This window comes from Orcinus orca, chromosome 2, assembly GCF_937001465.1.
Source record: "Orcinus orca chromosome 2, mOrcOrc1.1, whole genome shotgun sequence".
Lineage (NCBI taxonomy): Eukaryota > Metazoa > Chordata > Mammalia > Artiodactyla > Delphinidae > Orcinus > Orcinus orca.
In genome coordinates this window covers 94417898-94440287 of record NC_064560.1, presented here as the reverse complement: position 1 = coordinate 94440287, position 22390 = coordinate 94417898, and the positions used below count along the sequence as shown (strand labels likewise).

The 22390-nt window shown below is 40.6% G+C and overlaps 1 protein-coding gene across 2 annotated transcripts in view; it reads left to right on the top strand.

The window, feature by feature from the left end:
• Positions 1–22390, top strand: part of TRIP4 (thyroid hormone receptor interactor 4) — a 67465-nt gene that overhangs the window by 43134 nt on the left and 1941 nt on the right. For both annotated transcript variants that reach the window (XM_033437137.2, XM_033437135.2), the window contains exon 12: positions 11044–11146. In XM_033437137.2, the coding sequence (XP_033293028.1) occupies positions 11044–11146 (103 nt within the window). The remainder of the gene's footprint in view (positions 1–11043; positions 11147–22390) is intronic.

Below are 22390 nucleotides of genomic sequence, written 5' to 3'. Positions count from 1 at the left end.
TTAATTATTTATAGATCAATAAATACTTGAGTGCCTACCATAAATCAGACATTGTTTTAGACACTAAGAGAAACAAAAAGGTGAATCAGCCTTGGGTTCTGTCAGAATGTTTGAAAGACCACTAGGTAGATAAGATATGTATACAACCAAATTTGTAAACAACCAAATACAAAATAAAAAGCAAAGATAACTGTCTTAAGAGAAGTAAGGACTGCCTCTGAGGAATTTAAAGGAGGGAAAGGTTGCTTCCAGGTGGGAGGAAGACTTCGGAATGTGCCTTTTTTTGTTGTTTTCCCTATGTGGACTCAGTATTTCTTCAGGATAGATTCTGAAAAGTAGAACTTAAGGGTCTAAGATACATACATTTAAACTTTGATACAAACTGGTAAGTTACAATTCTTAAAGAGGGATCTAATTTAAAATTCCACTGATGGTGTGAATCTTTCCTATACCAATACCCTGACCAAAACTGGTTATTAATAATCAATTTAGGGCTTCCCTGGTGGCGCAGTGGTTAAGAATCCACCTGCCAATGCAGGGGACAGAGGTTCTAGCCCTGCTCTGGGAAGATCCCACATGCCGCGGAGCAACTAAGCCCGTGCACCACAACTACTGAACCTGCGCTCTAGAGCCCGCGAACCACAACTACTGAGCCTGAGTGCCACAACTACTGAAGCCCGTGCGCCTAGAGCCTGTGCTCTGCAACAAGAGAAGCCACGCAGTGAGAAGCCCGGGCACTGCAACGAAGAGTAGCCCCCACTCGCTGCTTAGCCCGCGTGCAGCAACAAAGACCCAACACAGCCCCCCCCAAAAAAATTAATAATAATAATCAATTTAATTTCTGCTAATAAAGTAGGTGAAAACATATTTTGTTATTTTCATTTAATTTTCCTGATCATTGGTGACATTTATCTCTTCAAATATTTACTAGCCGTTTATATATATATATATTTTTTTAATTTATTTGTTTATTTATTTTTGGCTGCGATGAGTCTTCCTTGCTGCGCATGGGCTTTCTCTAGCTGCAGTGAGCTGGCTTCTCATTGTGGTGGCTTCTCTTGTTGTGGAGCACGGGCTCTAGGTGTGTGGGCTTCAGTAGTGGTGGCACTCAGGCTCAGTAGTTGTGGCTTGCGGGCTCTAGAGTGCAGGCTCAGTAGTTGTGGCACACAGGCTTAGTTGCTCCGCAGCATGTGGGATCTTCCTGGACCAGGGCTTGAACCCGTGTCCTCTGCATTGGCAGGCAGATTCTTATCCACTGCGCCATCAGGGAAGTCCCTATATATTTTTTAAAATTTATTTTTTTATTGAAGTATAGTTGATTTACAATGTTGTGTTAATTTTGGTTGTATAGCAGAGTGACTCGGTTATACACATATATCCATTCTTCTTTTTCTTTTTCTTTTTTTTTTTTTTTTTTGCGATACGCAGACCTCTCACTGTTGTGGCCTCTCCCGTTGCGGAGCACAGGCTCCAGACGCGCAGGCTCAGCAGCCATGGCTCACGGGCCCAGCCACTCCGCGGCATGCGGGATCCTCCTGGACCGGGGCACGAACCCGTGTCCCCTGCATCGGCAGGCGGACTCTCAACCAGTGCACCGCCAGGGAAGCCCTGTTCTTTTTTATATTCTTTTCCATTATGGTTTATCCCAGGATATTGAATATAGTTCCCTGTGCTATACAGTAGGACCTTGTTGTTTATCCATTCTATTGGGTTGTCCAAAAAGTTCATTCTGGTTTTTCGTACGATGTTAGGGGACAACCCGAACGAACTTTTGGGCCAACCCAATATATGTAATAGTTTGCACCTACTAACCCCAAACTCCCAGTCCATCCCTCCCCCACCCAACCTCCCCCTTGGCAACCACAAGTCTCTTCTCTATGTCTGTGAGTCTGTTTCTGTTTTGTAGATAGGTTCACTTGTGCCATATTTTAGATTCCACATAAAAGTGATATCATATGGTATTTGTCTTTCTCTTTCTGACTTACTTCACTTAGTATGATAATCTCTAGTTGCATCCATGTTGCTGCAAATGGCATTATTTTGCTCTTTTTTATGGCTGAGTAGTATTCCATTGTATGTATGTACCACATCTTCTTTATCCACTCATCTGTCAATGGACATTTAGGTTGTTTCCACATCTTGGCTATTGTAAATAGTGCTGCTATGAACATAGGAGTGCATGTATCTTTTTAAATTATGGTTTTGTCCAGGTATGTGCCCAGGAGTGGGATTGCTGAATCATATGGTAGTTCTGTTTTTAGTTTTCTGAGGAACCTCATACCGTTTTGAATAGTGGCTGCATCAACTTAAATTCCCACCAACAGTGTAGGAGGGTTCCTTTTTCTCCATACCCTCTCCAGCATTTGTTATTTGTAGACTTTTTAATGATGGCCATTCTGACTGGTGTGAGGTGTTAGTTCATTGTAGGTGTGATTTGCATTTCTCTAACAATTAGCAATGTTGAACATCTTAGGAATGTGGCTTTTGAATTAGCCTTGAAGCGTATTAATGATAAAATCTATCACTTTTTGATCAGTTATTATGTGCCAGACCTATTACATATGTTATTTTCTAATCCTCACAACAACTTGATACCAAGCAACTTGATATCTTTACTCCTCTTTTAGAGATGAGAGAACTTAAGACTCAGAGTTAAGATAACTTGTGTACCGTCAGTCAGTAAATGGTAGAATTGGGGTTGCTGTTCAGGTCTTCCTACTTCATGGTAAGAAAGCATATTCTAAGGGAGAGGGAGTAATGTGAGGTGGAAAGTCATGGGCCTGTATGGAGAATAATAGCAAACCACTTTGTTGTATGGAAAGGTATGTTGTGGTCAGATGGTAGATAGCTTTGAGTGATAGGCCACAGAGGTAAGACTTTTTTCTCTAGTCCGTCGTGGGATCGGGGAGGGGTGTCTTGAAGGTCATCGGAGCCAGAAAATGAATCTGGCAGCAATGTGGAAGATGGATTGCGGTGAAGAGACTGAAGGTGAGAAGTCTAGTGAGGAGACACTTGTCATCCAGGTTGGATATATTTTTAAAATCTGTTCTAGGAAATGCCAGTGGAATGAGACAAGAGGGGTGGGGACAGATGCAAGGTTTTATGTAGGTAGATTCAGTCACTTAATGTGACACCTTCATTTTACCTATAAGTAAACCCAGGCTTAGAGAGAAAGCAGTCTGCTTGATCTAGAAGGAATCTGCTGTAGCGTTACAACCTTGCTATCTTTTTGCAATCTGTTGAACGGCTTCTTAGTTTGTTATTCAATGTACTTTATGAACCAGGGGGCAAATTATCTCCTAATTTAAGACGTTATTACTCGGAATATTATATAATCACACATTCAGCAAGTATTTATTGACCATCTGTCATGTGCCAGGCACTGTGCTAAAGATTAAGGATCTGGAGTTTTAACAAGATATTCCATCCCCTCTTGAACTTTTTAAGTCTTCTAGAAGAGACTGAGACAAGAAAACCCAACCGTGATAATTATCATATGACCAAAGGAATGCATAAAGGAAGGGATCTCACTTCTAACTCAGCTTGGCTGGAGGCAGGGTGGGGAGAGTGAAGAAACCTTCAAAAAAAAAAGGCAATCCCTGAAGAAAGCAGAATTTATATCTTCCTCAATATACCTTCCTATGTCTCCATGCTTTTGTCCCCCATGAGAATTCTATTCAGTCTTTGAAAGAGCTCAGGTGTCCCTGTCTCCTGTAGAGTCTTCTCTGACCTCAACCCATTTCCTCCCTGACAGGATTAATTACTTCCTTCACTGGGCTACTGTGTTCGTATTTCTATTTACATTTTTAACCTTTTTTTTGGGGGGGTAATTATATGTTCACATGTAGTTCCTTTAGGTCACCATCTATGTCAGCTCACCTTGTTGTCTCCAGTGTCCTAGCATATAGCTTGGCACATAGTAGGTGTTCACTTAACGATGGTGACAATAAATTGAGGGGCAGGCACTGGTTGATATATGAAAAGCCTTAAATGCTATGTGAAATAATTTGACTTGTATTCTGAAGGCAACCATGTAAGTGATGTAATAAGATAATAAGATGTACATTTTAGAAAGATTGTTCTGGCAGCAGCAGGAAAGATGGACTGGATGAGGCAAGCCTGAAAACAAGTAGATGAGTTAGGAAATTATCATGATTGTCCAGGTGGAGGCATGATGGAGGCCAGCAACAATGCTCTGGCAGTTGAGGTGGAAAGAAAGGAACAGGTGTTTGAAATGTTTAGGAGATAAAGTCTGTAGGACTTGGTGATTTGGTTGGATGTGAAGGGAGAGAGAAAGAAGTCTAAGATAAACTTTGGTTTCTGGCTGCGGTGAGGGGGTAAATGGTAGTACCATTAGTCTAGATGGGGTATACATAAGAAGAGAATTTTCTTTTAAGGAAAATGACTTTAAAATAAAGGAGCTGTGTGGCAAAGGAAGCCTGTATTGTAGCAGTAAAGGAGAGATGTTCTGTAGTATGTGATCGCCATACAAAAATCAGTTTTTCTATGATTTTTCAGTTGGACTTTTTAAAATATTTTAATCTGTTTTGTTCTAAAAGACATGTTACTTGATAAAGAGGTATTGTTGCTGTTAATAACACTATATTACTTGATAATGATCTTACCTTGATATGTTAACTCATGTCAAAGGATTAGCTGAGCTCTCCCTCAGTAGTTCTCAGTTGAGTCAGATGAGCCATTGGGAGATAAAAATCTAAAATTGGCAGAGCCCTTAACACAAGAGGAGTCTTAGCATTCTGAGATATTGGGGTAGATTTGAATGGTTAAGGACCTTACAATGTAGTATCTTTAATTAAGAGCAATTTTCTTTTGGTTCTCACTAGTTTAAGTTGGAGTGAAAGCCTGCTATATGCAAATTAAGACCAAAAAATTGGTCATGAAAAAACAACAACAAAAAAACACAAAAATAATTGTCATGAATGGGTGATTCCCATTTAGGTCTTGAAGAATCAGGTCAGAAAATCTATGAGGTTAATTTTAGAGAAAATATAAGTTCTTGGGTTCTTTTGTGTGTGGAGGTTTCAGTATAGATAGCATTCCCAAGAGCACAGAAAGTCACACTGGGACCAAGATACTAATGCTGTGTGGCTTCAACCAGATCATCTTCCACAAGTGTCTGGAAGACCCAAAAGCTGCATCTTGCTTATCCCTTATTCCTCTTACCTGGAGCAAATATGGATGGTCTCTGTAGCATTGAGCTGGAACCCTCTATGTTTGCTACTAGGCACATGATTTGCACTGGGTACTGGTACGTGAGTTCAGCTATCCCACTTAGGGCCAGTTGGCATGATCTTTATCCAACTCCAGTCCAATATGCAGTAGTCATCTCATCAAAGTATCACGATCAATATGTTAACTCTGATGTGAAAAAACTCTTATCCTCCAGTATAGTGGGGCCAAGGTATTAGTTATCCTGTGAACACCTTGAATTGCTTTGAAGGAAAATGAGAACTATTTTTTTTTAATGAGAACTATTTATCAGAGAACACAGTTGTTTTCAGGATATGCTTCTTTGGATCTGTTGTGCTTGTGGCCTTTTTATCAGACTCATTTCCTTCTCTCTTTCTGAGTATTATCACCTCAATCTTCTTGGAGTTGGTTTTCAGCTAACTAGATTTCAGAGCCTGATTTCATGTCCTGTCTAGTTCCTCAAAGTTCAGACCAAGAAAGCCTACAGCAAATATATGTTCTTTGTCAATGAGTTTCTTCTTAAATGTTTGCTTTAGCTGTTAGTCCTCTGGAGACAGGTGTAAGATTTACATATAGGTCATCTGAGGATTTTTTGGGAAGAGTGACATCATTTGGGACTTTCTGATCATTTCAGTACGAGGATTAAATGGAGGCTGGTGGAGTTGGTGAAAATGCTCACTTGGCTCTGAGTCAGTGGTGGTTGCCAAAAACCACTAAACTTTTTTTTTCTCTTATGAAAATGGCAAGAAAAATGTTTTCTAGTTGACTGGTGAACAATTTCCCTCTGGATTGGAGAAGAAAATGGCTGTTTAGTTGTTAATTATCTGTTGTGTTAGACAGCTATGAAACTTAGGAGGCATGAAAGAAGAGTAGGCCCACCTCCCGCAATCATCAGGCTGGAAACCAGGTGATAGGAGTCATGTTACTGAAGACAAGAACAGCAGCGTCCTGAGGAGTCTATTACTGAATGTAAATGGTTGCTTTCAGTTGCTTGGGCTTATAACCCACATTCCCTATCCTATCTATTGTGCCATCTCCGTGACCCTTAGTCTAGCATCCTCTCTAAATTGGATATGACATCGAGAGTTTATTCACGTTCTTCACAAATATGAACCTCCTTTTTCTTAATTTACTCTTTCCTTGAGTCAGCTGCATTTTAGTCTTTTGACTTTCAAACCAAAAAAATCTTTCTTGTAAGTCTTGTTGGTGTTTAATGTGGTCTGTCATGTCTAAGACCCAGTTGCAGAGATTATACTTTTTTGCAGGTACAGAGGCTCTGCCAAGCTGACTTTGCTTTAATGCATTTTACTGTGAAAAAGAATCCCTTCTCCCAACACATAGGCCTTACTTTTCTTTTCTTTTTTTCTTTTTTTTTTCTTACTTTTCTTTATTCCTGTAGGCTTCTTTGCACTTCAGCTCTGTTTCTTGTAAGCCCCGTGAAATTTAGTGATAGACCTTGGGAAAAGGAATATTCACATGAAACTTGGATTTAGATTCAGCTGGGAAAGTTGATTTTAGTTTTTATCTTTATTGTAAGGCATGAATGGGTCCAAGGAACCTCTTGTTCTATAATTTCATTTATCCATCATTTTCCCCATTATTTGACATTTTCTTACTCTGTTAATATATGTCAGGGTAGTTTTCATTAAACATAGGGCCTTACTGGCCATTTGCCAAGACACAAAAGTTCTAATTTAGCTTGAGGGATAACAGGTTACAGAGTAGCACCTGCTTTTATCTAGAGTTTAGTCCTAAGTGTGTCCAGTTCCCAGCACGTGCACATTTAGAATGGTTAAGATAACTTAAAAGCACAAGTTGGTAAATTTTTTTGTTCTTTCATCCAACAAATATTTATTGATTGCCTACTATGTGCCAGGCATGATTCTAGTTTTCTGGTTTACTTCCAGGCTGAGGAGTAAACAAAACAGACAAAAGATCCCTCCCTTTGTGGAGCTTTTATCCTAGTAAGGAAAGTCCAAATTTAAAAATTTAAGTAAGTGAATTACATAGTATCAGATGATGGTAAGTGCTGTAGAAAAAAAAATAAGGTAGGAGATGGGGGTTAAGAGTGCCAGAAGACCCACTACAAAGTTGACATATAAACAAAGTCCTGAAGAAAGAGAGAGGAAACCAGCAGGGAAAGCATCCCAGGAAGAGAGGTAAGCAAGTACAAACATCCAGAGGCAGGAACAAGGAAGCCTGTGTGGCTGGAGTGGAAAGTAGGGAGAGTAGTAGGAGAAGGCATCAGAGAGGAAATGGGGGCCAGATTGTCTAGGGACCTGTAGGTCATAGTGAGGACTTAGTCTTTTATTCTGACTGATGAAAAGCCATTGGAGAGTTTTAAACAGGGGAGTGACATGATCTGATATATTTTTTAAAAATAGCTCAGCCTGCTGTGTTGAGAATAGGCAAGAGGGAGGTTAAAGGGCAGAAACAGAGAAACCAATTAGGAAGTTATTGTGGTAATCCAGGGAGACATTGTGATGGCCTGAACCAGGGAAGTAGCAAAGGAGGTCTTTAGAAGTGTTGAGTTATCGGGTATCTTTCGAAGGTAGAGTTAACAGGATTTCCCAGCGGGTTGGTTGTGGGGTTTTTGGCCTGAACAACTAGAAAGATGGAATAGCTATTTATTTTAAAGGGGTGTGAATAAGAGAGGGGCAGGTTTGGAAAGGAAATCCAGGACCTTGATTTTTTATTTTATTTTATTTTTATTGTGGTAAATATACATAACATAAACTTACCGTTTAAACTATTTTTAACTGCACAATTCAGGGGTATTAAGTACATTCACGGTGTTGTGCAACTATTAAGTACATTCACAGTGTTGTGCAACCGTCCATCTCCAGAAGTTTTCATCATCTCAAACAGAAACTTTGTACCCAGTGAATATTAACTCCTCTTTCCTCCTTCCCCCAGCCCCTAGTAACCTCTATTATACTTTCTTTCTGTATGAATTTATCTTTTTTTGCTTGTGAGATCTTAGTTCCCTGACCAGGGATTGAACACCAGCCCTGGCAGTGAAAGCACCAAGTCCTAACCACTGGACCACCAGGGAATTTCCGAATTTGTCTATTCTAAGCATCTCACATAAGTAGACTCATATAATATTTGTCCTTTTGTGTATGGTTTATTTCACTTAGCATAATTTTTCTAGGTTCATTCATGTTGTAGCATATATCAGAATTTCATTCCTTTTTAAGGCTTAATAATATTCCATTGTATGTATATGCCATATTTTGTTTATCCATTTATCTATCATTAGACATTTGGATTGTGGAAACCACTGGCTATTGTGAATAATGCTGCAGTGAACATTGGTGTACAAATATCTGAATCCCTATTTTCAGTTCTTTTGAGTATATACCTAGAAGTAGAATTGCTGGATCATACGGTCATTCTACGGTTAACTTTTAAAAGAACCACCGAACTGTTTTTCACAGCAACTGCACCGTTTTACGTTCACACCAGCAATGCATGAGGGTTCCAGTTTCTTCACATCCTTACCCATGCTTGTTATTTTTCCTGTTTTTTATTCTCGTTTTGTTTTATAATAAGTCATCCTAGTGAGAGTAAAGTGGTATCTCATTGTGGTATTGATTTATATTTACAGGACCTTATTTTTTTCCTGTTTTATTGTGATATAATTACGTATAACATTGTATTAGTTTAAGGTTGTACAACATGAAGATTTGATATATGATCTATATATTGCAAAATGATTACCACAATAAGTTTAGTTAACATCCATCACCTCTCCTAGTCACAAATTCAGGACCTTAATTTTTAACTTTGAGACTGAAGGAAATAGCCAAGGTGGTGAATGTAGAGAGAGATGAGGTCTGAGGTTTGACTCTTGAAGTACTCCAGCATTTAAACGATGGGGAAATGAGGAGCAGTCAGTGAAGAAGCAACACCAGAAGGAGAATTGTATCCTGGAAGCAAAGTGAGGAATGTGTTCAAGAAGGAGGGAGAGAAGAATTCTGTCAAGTTCTACATAAATCAATTAAGATGAGAACTGAGAATTGATCGTTTGATTTGGCAGCATGGAAGTGAACGATAACCTTTACAAGAACAGTTTTGGTGGAGTGATGGGAGTGAAAGCCTCTCTATAGTGAATTCAAGAACAAATAGAAGGAGACAAATTTGAGGCAGAGTGTATAGATAATCTTTTAATGAATTTTGTTTTGAAAGGAATCTGAGAAATGGAGCAGCAGCTGGAGGAGAATGTGGGATCCAGGGAGTTTTTGTTTTATGGCAGACATTATAGAAAGTATGTTTGTTAATGGGATTGATCCAGTAGAGAGAGAACATTTATTGATGTGGAAGAAAGAGGAGTGAAATGGCTTGTAGTTTTGGAAAAGCGGAGCTGTGAAGTCCTGGCAGGTTTGTCCTCTGCCTTGACACTCTCTAAGACACAGAGAAGAGAGAGCAGGAAAATTGAAGTGATGTGAATGGTGACTGTTGCTGCTCTGGCCTCTGGAGAATTAGGTTTTATTTGTCCCAAAGCACCTCAACAGTAACAGCTGACCCCGCTTTTCTTTGCATTCTAAAGATCCAAAGGATAAGGAAAGAAGAAAGTTTCTCCTTCCATCTTTAGTCTTTATTTTCTACCATGAGCATTTTGAATGTTCATGTGAATATAATTGTGAGTGCCTGTAATATAAATGTGGCTGATACTTGATATTAAGCTATGTTTTGTCAAAGTACATGCCACACCTGTCCCACACAGAAACCCATGGTATGTGGGCAGGACTAAAAGCCACTGTAAATCCCTTCTGTTTCTTCACAGCATTGGGACAGAGTAGTCAGTAAAGAAGTTGCCTGTTTATGCTTCCACTAGTTACAGAGACATTTGAATTTTCTTATTTATTTTACTGAAGCGTCCATTTTTACTTTAAAGCCTTTTATATCTTAGAGGACACATCTTAGCAGGTGAATAAGAGTGGAAAATAATTTCATACTTTTTAATTACTAGGAGAAAGGCTCCTCCGATGATGAAGTCTGACCCACAGCCATAGTCAGCTTTTGAGTTGTATTTATCCAACATGCTAAACACAGGACATCCCAAGATAGGAAATAATGAAGTACCTGGTCAGTTGGGCATTGCTAGAGAGCACTTACTGCCAACCCCAGTTGTTCCTTAAGTTGTGATTGTGTGGCCAGATAGTCTTACTCTACGTTCTGTGTCTGTCTTTGCAGAAGGAGTAAAAGTCCTAAGTATTCACACAGATTTGTTTTGTGATATGCGATCCAAAGGAGGCTTCTAAATTATTTTCAGAATTGCTCTACCATTACCTTTTCACCCTAAGTGAGTCTGGAATGCATCCAGCAAAACAACTTTGGCATGTTCATACCTTTCAGAATGAATCATCTTCCTTCCCTTTAGTGAGGGAAGGGCTCTGTTGATTGTTTCTGGCAGAATTTCCACAAATGTTCTATTTTTCTTAAATCTTCCACTGTTTCACTTGAGCCGAACCTGGGGTGCCTGATGTTCCTGAAGGAGACCTCGGAATCTCCCAACTAACAGTCACTTATATTGAAAGACTAGTCAGTTTTGATTCTCTGGGAAGATGTCAGGCATCTTTTTTGAAGTTGTTTCCATTATAGGAAGTCACAGATGGTGGGCAAAAGACTGTATAAGAATACGGTGCTAAAGCCTGGGGAAAGTTGAAGGTTTGTTCTTGCTTACGGAGCATAATCCTCTTTACCTGACTGTGTAATGGAGAGTACTATTATCAGAATGTTGAGGTGGATTCTGGGACATCCTTTGATCTCTTTGAAATTCAAAATTTGTTCCAACTAGCCTGAACTTTTTATTTTTATATTTCACAGTATCCAGACATGAGTCAAGAATCTGATTCTCCATTTGTTTTCATCTGCACAAATCCCCAGGAAATGATTGTGAAGTTTCCTATTAAAGGAAGTCCAAAAATCTGTAAGTCACAAGCTTTGATGGTCTAATTTTTTTCTTTTTGTCTTGAATCTCACTTGTTTAACTTAAAATTTTTTTTCTCTTTTTACCCTGTTCTATGTCATCTCAAATATTTGGAGGATTAGTAAAATTCTACTTATCATATACCTGAAACTAACACAACATTATTAATCAACTATACTTCAATAAAAAAATTCTATTTATCAATAACTTTAATGTTAACTACAGTATAGCCTTTCCAAAATATACCTCGATCCACAATTATTGGTATATGAGTGAATCACTCTAAACTTCCATTTAGGACCCCATTACCTTTAAAATCCTATTTGTCAGCCAAGAGTCCGTTTGCCCCACTGTACTGTTCTTATTAAAGGAAGTATTAAGCCAGTGCCAGTGGCAACATTGTCATTTATCCATTGTTCCTCAGTATTCAATCTGAGAATAAGACTTAACTTTTTAAATGTCTATTTTTGAATGTCTGTTTTGGAGGTACCACTTCCCACTATTCCCTTGATTACTGCTTCCTAGAGCTCTGCTCTAGCCCTCTTGCTTTTCATCCTCTTTTTGAAATCTCCTGATGGTTTTCTTTTCTGTAATGTTTGCTTTTATGTGTTTGTGATTATAGTTCCCTCTGCATATTCACTTCTTAGGAGTGCTTGTGACTTGATTCTTTCAACTTCCAGCTCTTCTTCAACTCCCAACTCCTCTTCCTCTGTCTAGTGCTACAGCAGCCTCTTTTATTTCCAAGGAATCTCAAGAAACATATAGTGGTGTCCTCTTTGCCTAACTTCCCATTTTTTTAAAAAATAAATTTATTTATTTGGGGCTGTGCTGGGTCTTCATTGCTGTGCGCGGGCTTTCTCTAGTTGTAGCCAGCAGTGGCTACTTTTTGTTGCGGTGCACAGGCTTCTCATTGCGGTGGCTTCTCCTGTTGTAGAGCATGGGCTCTAGGCGCGTGGGCTTCAGTAGTCGTGGCTCGCGGGCTCTAGAGCGCAGGCTCAGTAGCTGTGGCGCATGGGCTTAGTTGCTCCGCGGCATATGAGATCTTCCCGGACCAGGGATTGAACCTGTGTCCCCTGCATTGGCGGGAAGATTCTTAACCACTGTGTCACCAGGGCAGTCCCTAACTTCATTTTAAAAACAACATCAGTGGAGGAGCTTCAAGATGGCGGAAGAGTAAAACGTGGAGATCACCTCCCCACAAATACATCAGAAATACACCTACACGTGGAACAACTCCTACAGAACACCCACTGAATGCTGGCAGAAGACCTCAGACCTCCCAAAAGGCAAGAAACTCCCCACGTACCTGGGTAGGGCAAAAGAAAAAAGAAAAAACAGAGACAAAAGAATAGGGACGAGACCTGCACCAGTGGGAGGGAGCTGTGAAGGAGGAAAGATTTCCACACACTAGGAAGCCCCTTCGCGGGCAGAGACTGTGGGTGGCGGAGGCGGGTAGCTTCAGAGCCACGGAGAAGAGCGCAGCAACGGGGGTGCAGCAGGCAAAGCAGAGATTCCCGCACAGAGGATCGGTGCCGACCAGCACTCACCAGCCCAGAGAGGCTTGTCTGCTCACCCGCCGGGACGGGCGGGGCTGGGAGCTGAGGCTCGGGCTTTGGAGGTCAGATCCCAGGGCGAGGACTGGGGTTGGCTGCGTGAACACAGCTTGAAGGGGCCTAGTGCACTGCGGCTAGTCGGGAGGGACTCCGGGAAAAAGTCTGGAGCTGCTGAAGAGACAAGAGACTTTTTCTTGCCTCTGTTTCCTGGTGTGCGATGAGAGGGGATTAAGAGCACTGCTTATATATAAATAAAAACTGATCATTAAAATTCAAAAAAAAAAAAAAAAAGAGCACTGCTTAAAGGAACTCCAGAGACGGGCGCGAGACCCCGGAGGCATGAGACGCTAAGGCTGCTGCTGCAGCCACCAAGAAGCCTGTGTGCAAGCACAGGTCACTATCCACACCTCCCCTCCCAGGAGCCTGTGCAGCCCGCCACCGCCAGGGTCCCGTGATCCAGGGACAACTCCCAGGAGAACGGCACACCTCATGCTGGTGCAACGTCCCGCCGGCCTCTGCCAATGCGGGCTCGCCCGGCATTCCGTACCCCTCCCTCCCCCCGAGCCTGAGTGAGCCAGAGCCCCCGAATCAGCTGCTCCTTTAACCTCGTACTGTCTGAGTGAAGAACAGACGCCCTCAGGCGACCTACTTGCAGAGGCAGGTCCACATCCAAAGCTGAACCCCAGGAGCTGTGCAAACAAAGAAGAGAAAGGGAAATTTCTCCCAGCAGCTTCAGGAGCATCGGATTAAATCTCCATAATCAACTTGATGTACCCTGCATCTGTGGAATGCCTGAGTAGACAACGAATCACCCCAAATTGAGGAGGTCGACTTTGGGAGCAACGATATATATTTTTTTTTCCCTTTTTCTCTTTTTGTGAGTGTGTATGTGTATGCTTCTGTGTGTGTTTTTGTCTGTATAGCTTTGCTTTTACCATTTGTCCTAGGGTTCTGTCTGTCCGTTTTTTTTGGTTTTTTAGTATAGTTTTTAGCAGTTGTTATCATTGGTGGATTTGTTTTTTGGTTTGGTTGCTCTCTTCTTTCTTTCTTTCTTTTTTTCTCCCTTTTATTCTGAGCCGTGTGGATGACAGGCTCTTGGTGCTCCAGCCAGGCATCAGGGCTGTGCCTCTGAGGTGGGAGAGCCAAGTTCAGGACACTGGTCCACAAGAGACCTCCCAGCTCCACGTAATAATATCAAACGGCGAAAATCTCCCAGAGATTTCCATCTCAACGCCAAGACCCAGCTCCACTCAACGACCAGCAAGCTACAGTGCTGGACATCCTATTCCAAAAAACTAGCAAGACAGGAACACAACCCCACCCATTAGCAGAGAGGCTGCCTAAAATCATAATAAGGCCACAGACACCCCAAAACACACCACCAGACGTGGACCTGCCCACCAGAAAGACAAGATCCAGCCTCATCCACCAGAACACAGGCACTAGTCCCCTCCACCAGGAAGCCTACACAACCCACTGAACCAACCTTAGCCACTGGGGACAGACACCAAAAACAACGGGAACTATGAACCTGCAGCCTGCGAAAAGGAGACCCCAAACACAGTAAGTTAAGCAAAATGAGAAGACAGAGAAACACACAGCAGATGAAGGAGCAAGGCAAAAACCCACCAGACCTAACAAATGAAGAGGAAATAGGCAGTCTACCTGAAAAAGAATTCAGAATAATGATAGTAAAGATGATCCAAAATCTTGGAAACAGAATGGAGAAAATACAAGAAACGTTTAACCAGGAAGGACCTAGAAGAACTAAAGAGCAAACAAACAGTGATGAACAACACAATAAATGAAATTTAAAATTGTCCCAAAGGAATCAATAGCAGAATAACTGAGGCAGAAGAATGGATAAGTGACCTGGAAGATAAAATAGTGGAAATAACTACTGCAGAGCAGAATAAAGAAAAAAGAATGAAAAGAATTGAGGACAGTCTCAGAGACCTCTGTGACAACATTAAATGCACCAACATTCAAAGGATAGGGGTCCCAGAAGAAGAAGAGAAAAAGAAAAGGACTAAGAAAGTATTTGAAGAGATTACAGTTGAAAATTTCCCTAATATGGGAAAGGAAATAGTTAATCAAGTCCAGGAAGCAAGAGTCCCATACAGGATAAATCCAAAGAGAAACATGCCAAGACACATATTAATCAAACTCAAAAATTAAATACAAAGAAAAAATATTAAAATCAGCAAGGGAAAAACAACAAATAACATACAAGGGCATCCCCATAAGGTTAACAGCTGATCTTTCAGCAGAAACTCTGCAAGCCAGAAGGGAGTGGCAGGACATATTTAAAGTGATGAAGGAGAAAAGCCTACAACCAAGCTTATTCTGCCCAGCAAGGATCTCATTCAGATTTCACGGAGAAATTAAAACCTTTACAGACAAGCAAAAGCTAAGAGAATTCAGCACCACCAAACCAGCTTTACAACAAATGCTAAAAGAACTTCTCTAGTCAGGAAACACAAGAGAAGGAAAAGACCTACTATAACAAACCCAAAACAATGAAGAAAATGGGAATAGGAACATACATATCAATGATTACCTTAAATGTAAATGGATTAAATGCTCCAACCAAAAGACATAGACTGGCTGAATGGATCCAAAAACAAGACCCGTATATATGCTGTCTACAAGAGACCCACTTCAGACCTAGGGACACATACAGACTGAAAGTGAGGGGATGGAAAAAGATATTCCATGCAAATGGAAATCAAAAGAAAGCTGGAGTAACAATTCTCATATCAGACAAAATAGACTTTAAAACAAAGACTATTAGAAGAGACAAAGAAGGACACTACATAATGATCAAGGGATCAATCCAAGAAGAAGATACAACAATTGTAAATATTTATGCGCCCAACATAGGAGCCCCTCAGTACATAAGGCAAATACTAACATCCATAAAAGAGGAAATTGACAGTAACACAATCATAGTAGGGGACTTTAACACCCCACTTTCACGAGTGGACAGATCTTCCAAAATGAAAATAAATAAGGAAACACAAGCTTTAAATGATACATTAAACGAGATGGACTTAATTGATATTTATAGGACATTCCATCCAAAAACAACATAATACACATTCTTCTCAAGTGCTCATGGAACATTCTCCAGGATAGATCGTATCTTGGGTCACAAATCAAGCCTTGGTAAATTTAAGAAAATTGAAATCATATGAAATATCTTTTTGACCATGACGTTATGAGACTAGATATCAATTACAGGAAAAAAGCTGTAAAAAATACAAACACATGGAGGCTAAACAATACACTATTTAATAACCAAGAGATCACTGAAAAAATCAAAGAGGAAATCAAAAAATATCTAGAAACAAATGACAATGAAAACACAATGACCCAAAACCTATGGGATGCAGCAAAAGCAGTTCTAAGAGGGAAGTTTATAGCAATACAATGCTACCTTAAGAAACAAGAAATATCTGAAATAAACAACCTAACCTTACACCTAAAGCAATTAGAGAAAGAAGAAAAAACCCCAAAGTTAGCAGAAGGAAAGAAATCATAAAGATCAGATCAGAAATAAATGAAAAAGAAATGAAGGAAACGATAGCAAAGATCAGTAAAACTAAAAACCGGTTCTTTGAGAAGATAAACAAAATTGATAAACCATTAGCCAGACTCATCAAGAAAAAAAGGGAGAAGACTCAAATCAATAGAATTAGAAATGAAAAAGGAGAAGTAACAACAGACACTGCAGAAATACAAAGGATTATGAGAGATTACTACAAGCAACTCTATGCCAATAAAATGGACAACCTGGAAGAAATGGACACATTCTTAGAAATGCACAACCTTCCGAGACTGAACCAGGAAGAAATAGAAAATATGAACAGACCAATCTCAAGCACTGAAATTGAAACTGTGATTAAAAATCTTCCAACAAACAAAAGCCCAGGACCAGATGGCTTCACAGGCGAATTCTATCAAACATTTAGAGAAGAGCTAACACCTATGCTTCTCAAACTCTTCCAAAATATAGCAGAGGGAGGAACACTCCCAAACTCATTCTACGAAGCCACCATCACCCTGATACCAAAACCAGACAAGGATGTCACAAAGAAAGAAAACTACAGGCCAATATCACTGATGAATATAGATGCAAAAATCCTCAACAAAATACTAGCAAACAGAATCCAACAGCACATTAAAAGGATCATACACCATGATCAAGTGGGGTTTATCCCGGGAATGCAAGGATTCTTCAATATACGCAAATCAATCAATGTGATACACCATATTAACAAATTATGGAGGTTCCTTAAAAAACTAAAAATAGAACTACCATACAATCCAGCAATCCCACTACTGGGCATATACCCTGAGAAAACCATAATTCAAAAAGAGTCATGTACCAAAATGTTCATTCCAGCTCTATTTACAATAGCCAGGACATGGAAGCAAGCTAAGTGTACATCAACAGATGAATGGATTAAGAAGATGTGGCACATATATACAATGGAATATTACTCAGCCATAAAAAGAAACGAAATTGAGTTATTTGTAGTTAGGTGGATGGACCTAGAGTTTGTCATACAGAGTGAAGTAAGTCAGAAAGAGAAAAAGAAATACCGTATGCTAACACATATATATGGAATCTAAGAGGAAAAAAAAAGGTCATGAAGAACGTAGGGGTAAGATGGGAATAAAGACACAGACCTACTAGAGCAGGGACTTGAGGATATGGGGAGTGGGAAGGGTAAGCTGTGACAAAGCAAGAGAGTGGCATGGACATATATACACTACGAAATGTAAAACAGATAGCTAGTGGGAAGTAGCCACATAGCACAGGGATATCAGCTATGTGGATTATGACCACCTAGAGGGGTGGGATAGGGAGGGTGGGAGGGAGATGCAAAAGGGAGGAGATATGGGGACATATGTATATGTATAACTGATTCACTTTGTTATAAAGCAGAAACTAACACACCATTGTAAAGCAATTATACTCCAATAAAGATGTTTAAAAAAAAAAACAGCATCAGCAACTCTCCCATTTGCTCATGTCAGTTACTATTTCATGACTCTGTGACATTGCTTTCCCATTGTGTGAACTGGATGCTTCTGAGGCATGCATTGCTGTCAGCTGTGCTCAATACTATGTCACCTTGTTCGTCGTGGACCAACTATTTTATATAAATCTGTTCTGTAAAGAAGTACTTCTCAGACTGTAATGTAAATAAAAGTCACCTAGAGAGCTGTTAAAACACAGGTTCCTGTGCCCTTCTCCCAAGTGATACTAATGCTGTTGATTAGCTGACTGCGGTGTGGATAATACTGCTTTTGACCACAAAATGAAATGCTTGGAGTATGAATTTAGATTCATGTATATTCACTGCAAAATTCAGGCAACCCTCATGATTTGTGAAACATATTCCTGAGATTCCTGCAAGTCAGAAAATCTGAACATAAATTGCCCTTCACTTACACAATTTACTTCATACTTTACCCCATCTGTTAGCCAAGTGGCCCTGGAAATTCTTTTTCCTTCTTCTTCACTATTTAGGATTTAAATCTCCCTTTTTCTCTCCATTTTAGGTTGAGAAATTTTACCTCTTCCTACTCTAGTCCATTCTTACCTTACTGTGGGCACTGATGGCAACACTGGTGGTAGGAGGAAAATGTGGTCAGTCTTCTCTCCCAGACCCACTGCTACTTGATCTTTAGTCCCAGTTACCTTTTCATAGCTTCCTTTCTATCTTGGTTTTCATCTGCTGCTTAAAATCCTGTGAGAAAATGTTTTGTGTAAACAGAGTTTATATATTTCTCTGAAACGTTTTACTTCAGTACTTTCTCCTCCCAGAGACCCACCTGCAGCACACATATGACCTTCATTTTTCTCCACAAGGTTTAATAGGAGGCGGGGAGGGTGATGGTCTTAAGAGAAAGCGTTTCCCCGTTCCTTCTGTTGGTTAAAAGCTTTAAAAAGCGAAAATGGGCTGTGTGCTTGTTTTAGGGACAGCAGGGCTGGAGAGAAATTGTGAGACTGCAGCTTCTTCCATGGTAGACCAGACAAGGTGAAACATGGGTCAGAAACAACAGGTAAAGTTAGGTGTTGGTGGTGGTGGGGGTTGGGGGCAGTGGAGAAAGAATAGGTTGACCGATCTCTGTGTCTCAGAAAAAAACTTATATTGAGAGGGAGCCAGCCTACCTGAGGATTTAGTCTGGTGTGAAGTTTCTATTCCCTGTAACTCTTCATTCCTTTGTCCTTCATTCATCCTTACTGTCTTTAAAAACCTTACACTCTGCCAGAACTTCCTTCCCTTAAGCCATAGGGACCACCTCCAGTAGTTTACAGTTGGAAAATTCTTTAATCCCACTTCCATAGGGAAAAATACATACTTGGCTCTTTTTTTTTTTTTTTAATAAATTTATTTATTTAGGGCTGTGTTGGGTCTCCGTTGCTGCACGCAGGCTTTCTCTACTTGGAGCAAGTGGGGACTAGTCTTTGTTGCGGTGTGTAGGTTTCTCATTGCGGTGGCTTCTCTTGTTGCAGAGCACAGGCTCTAGGCGTACGGGCTTCAGTAGTTGCAGCACGTGGGCTCAGTAGTTGTGGCTCATGGGCTTTAGAGCACAGGCACAGTAGTTGTGGTGCACGGGCTCAGTTGCTCCGCGACATGTGGGATCTTCCCAGACCAGGGATCACACCCGTGTCCCCTGCATTGGCAGGTGATTCTTAACCACTGCACCACAAGGGAGTTCCTATACTTGGCTCTTAATTTGGAATGCTTCACATTTTCTTCTAGAATATTGTTACATGAAGTGGTTAAGTTCCATGGTATTAATAATATTAATACTCTACTTCAGTTACAGCTCTGTGCCTTAAATATTTTTTTCTTGTGGGATGGCTTAGGAACCTGACCACTTTTCTTTTGTTTTTTTTAATTTTTAATTAATTAATTTATTTATTTATTTTTGGCTGCATTGGGTCTTTGTTGTTGTGTGCGGGCTTTCTCTAGTTGCAGTGAGCAGGGGCTACTCTTCGTTGCAGTGCACGGGCTTCTCATTGCGGTGGCTTCTCTTGTTGTAGAGCATGGGCTCCAGTAGTTGTGGTACGCAGGCTCAGTAGTTGTGGCTCGCAGGCTCTAGAGTGCAGGCTCAGTGGTTGTGGCACACGGGCTTAGTTGCTCCGCGGCATGTGGAATTTTCTCAGACCAGGGCCTGAACCCATGTCCCCTGCATTGGCAGGCAGATTCTTATCCACTGCGCCACCAGGGAAGCCCCTAGCCACTTTTCATAGATTAGTTCTATGGGAAATTTATTCTAAGTTCCAAACTTCTGACTTGCAAATAACTGTCTACAATATAACTCATTTACATGTTGTATCACGTGTATATATTTGCTTTAAATTAAAGGCATTTTTTTTTTTATGTTTTTGGACATGTAAACTTGAGCTTGCTTGACCTGAGGATAATTGCGCTTCTTGAAGTTGAAATAATTCAGAAAACAATGTGCAATATGAAATCACTTGGCTGTGTGTCTGCTCAAATTAAGAAATGCAAAGAAGTTAAGTATCGTAGGATATGTAGGTTGAATGCTCAAAGAGATGAAGGTAATTTTTTTACTTTAAATGAACTACATGCTTTATAAACTCATGCAAATTCTGCCTTATATCTTATGCAAAGCATGTGAAAATCCCTATGAGAGTTATATCGATTGATGGCAAATAGTTTTTTCCCTTTTAACTTCTCCTCCATCTGCTGCACATGCATTTGATTTTCTTTTAGGCACCATGATTGAGGATGTGGTTTAACACTGAAATGCTGTATGTACTAAATGTAAAAATATTGGGGAAATACAGAAACTAAGCATTATCTCTCTGCTTTTAAAAGAGTATACTGTATATTACTGTAGTTAACTGTCCAGATCCCAAGTCTTAAAAAAACAGGCTAAACTAGAACTCAGAGTTCAGAGGGCATCCACAATAACTGCTTCTTCATGCAAGGAGCCCCAGTCCCTGGCCTTCATTGCCCAGCTAAACCAACTGCTACTATTGGCAGTCACTATGGTAGATATTAGGGATGCAAAGAAGTTTTTAGTTGTAAGGAGCTCACAGATTGCTGGCACATGTATGGTTTTCTTAGGTTAGTCTAGGGGATGAAAGACTTTCTGAATCCCTGGGAGTGCCCTGGAAATCCTTCGTCCTCTGTATCTCCTTCCTCCCATCAGTTTTCCATTTTATGACATCATCATTGAAGCCAGAGATTAATTTGCCTACCATTGAGTGCTCTGCTCCAATGGGTTGATCTTACCTGAGCTGGTCTCATGTGAGGGCTTTCACAGTCAGACTGGAGTTTTATGAAAATTATATTTGGAATATTCTTATCCAGTAAAGCTTTGGGGAGCCTGAAATAAATATAGTTAAAAAGTCTTGCCTAGAATTATCTGGTAAATATGGTAAAGTAAAAGTAAAACTGAGACCATAACTAAGAAACACAACTCCCAAGCCTTAGCATAAATAACACGACTACCGTTAATTTTTCAGAGAACTTTGAACTCATGAAGCACTTTAATGTATATATTTTTAAATAAATTTTATTTATTTATTTATTTTTGTCTGCGTTGGGTCTTCATTGCTGCGCACAGGCTTTCTCTAGTTGCGGTGAGTGGGGGCTACTCTTCGTTGTGGTGTGCAGGCTTCTCGTTGTGGTGCCTTCTCTTGTTGTGGAGCACGGGCTCTAGGTGCGCGGGCTCAGTAGTTGTGGCACGTGGGCTTAGTAGTTGTGGCTCTTGGGCTCTAGAGCGCAGGCTCAGTAGTTGTGGCGCACGGGTTTAGTAGCTCCGCAGCATGTGGGATCTTCCTGGACCAGGGCTCGAACCCATGTCCCCTGCACTGGCAGGTGGATTCTTTTTTTTTTTTTTTTTTTTCGGTACGCGGGCCTCTCACTGTCGTGGCCTCTCCCATTGCGGAGCACAGGCTCCGGACGTGCAGGCTCAGCGGCCGTGGCTTACGGGCCCAGCTGCTCCACGGCATGTGGGATCTTCCCGGACCAGGGCATGAACCGGTGTCCCCTGCATCGGCAGGCAGACTCTCAACCACTGCGCCACCAGGGAAGCCCGGCAGGTTGATTCTTAACCACTGTGTCACCAGAGAAGTCCCTTTGATCTATATTATTTCAATTAATTATTTGATTAAATGATTCAGTATATGTAAAATACTTGGTACAGTGCTTAGTATATAGAAAAACACTTAGCATTAGCTATAATCCTCTCAACAACTTTGTAAGTTAGTAGGAATTTTTTCTTCCTTTCATTTTATAGCTGAGTGAACAGGTTTACAGAAATTATATTTTGCTCAGGTCTTTCTACCTCTAGGTTTCCTGCTCTTCTCACTTTATCACATTGCCTCAGAAACAAAGTATTCCAATTTACATTTCATTTTTAGGGCACAGTATCACAGAGCTGCAAAGGGCCTTCAGTACTGTGTAGTCCATGTTTCCTCATAGCATTGAAAAAGTTGAGGACAAGAGTAACTAGGTGACTTCCTCAAGGTTATACAGATAGGTAGTCTTAGGACCAAAACTGGGACCTGGGTCTTCTAACTTATTCAGTACAGAGAACTAGAAGTCTGTGGTCCTAGATGGAATTCTGAATTGTGTCCTAGCTTGTCCTAAAAAGCTTAATGAGACGCAATACTTCTTTGTACCTCTGGGTA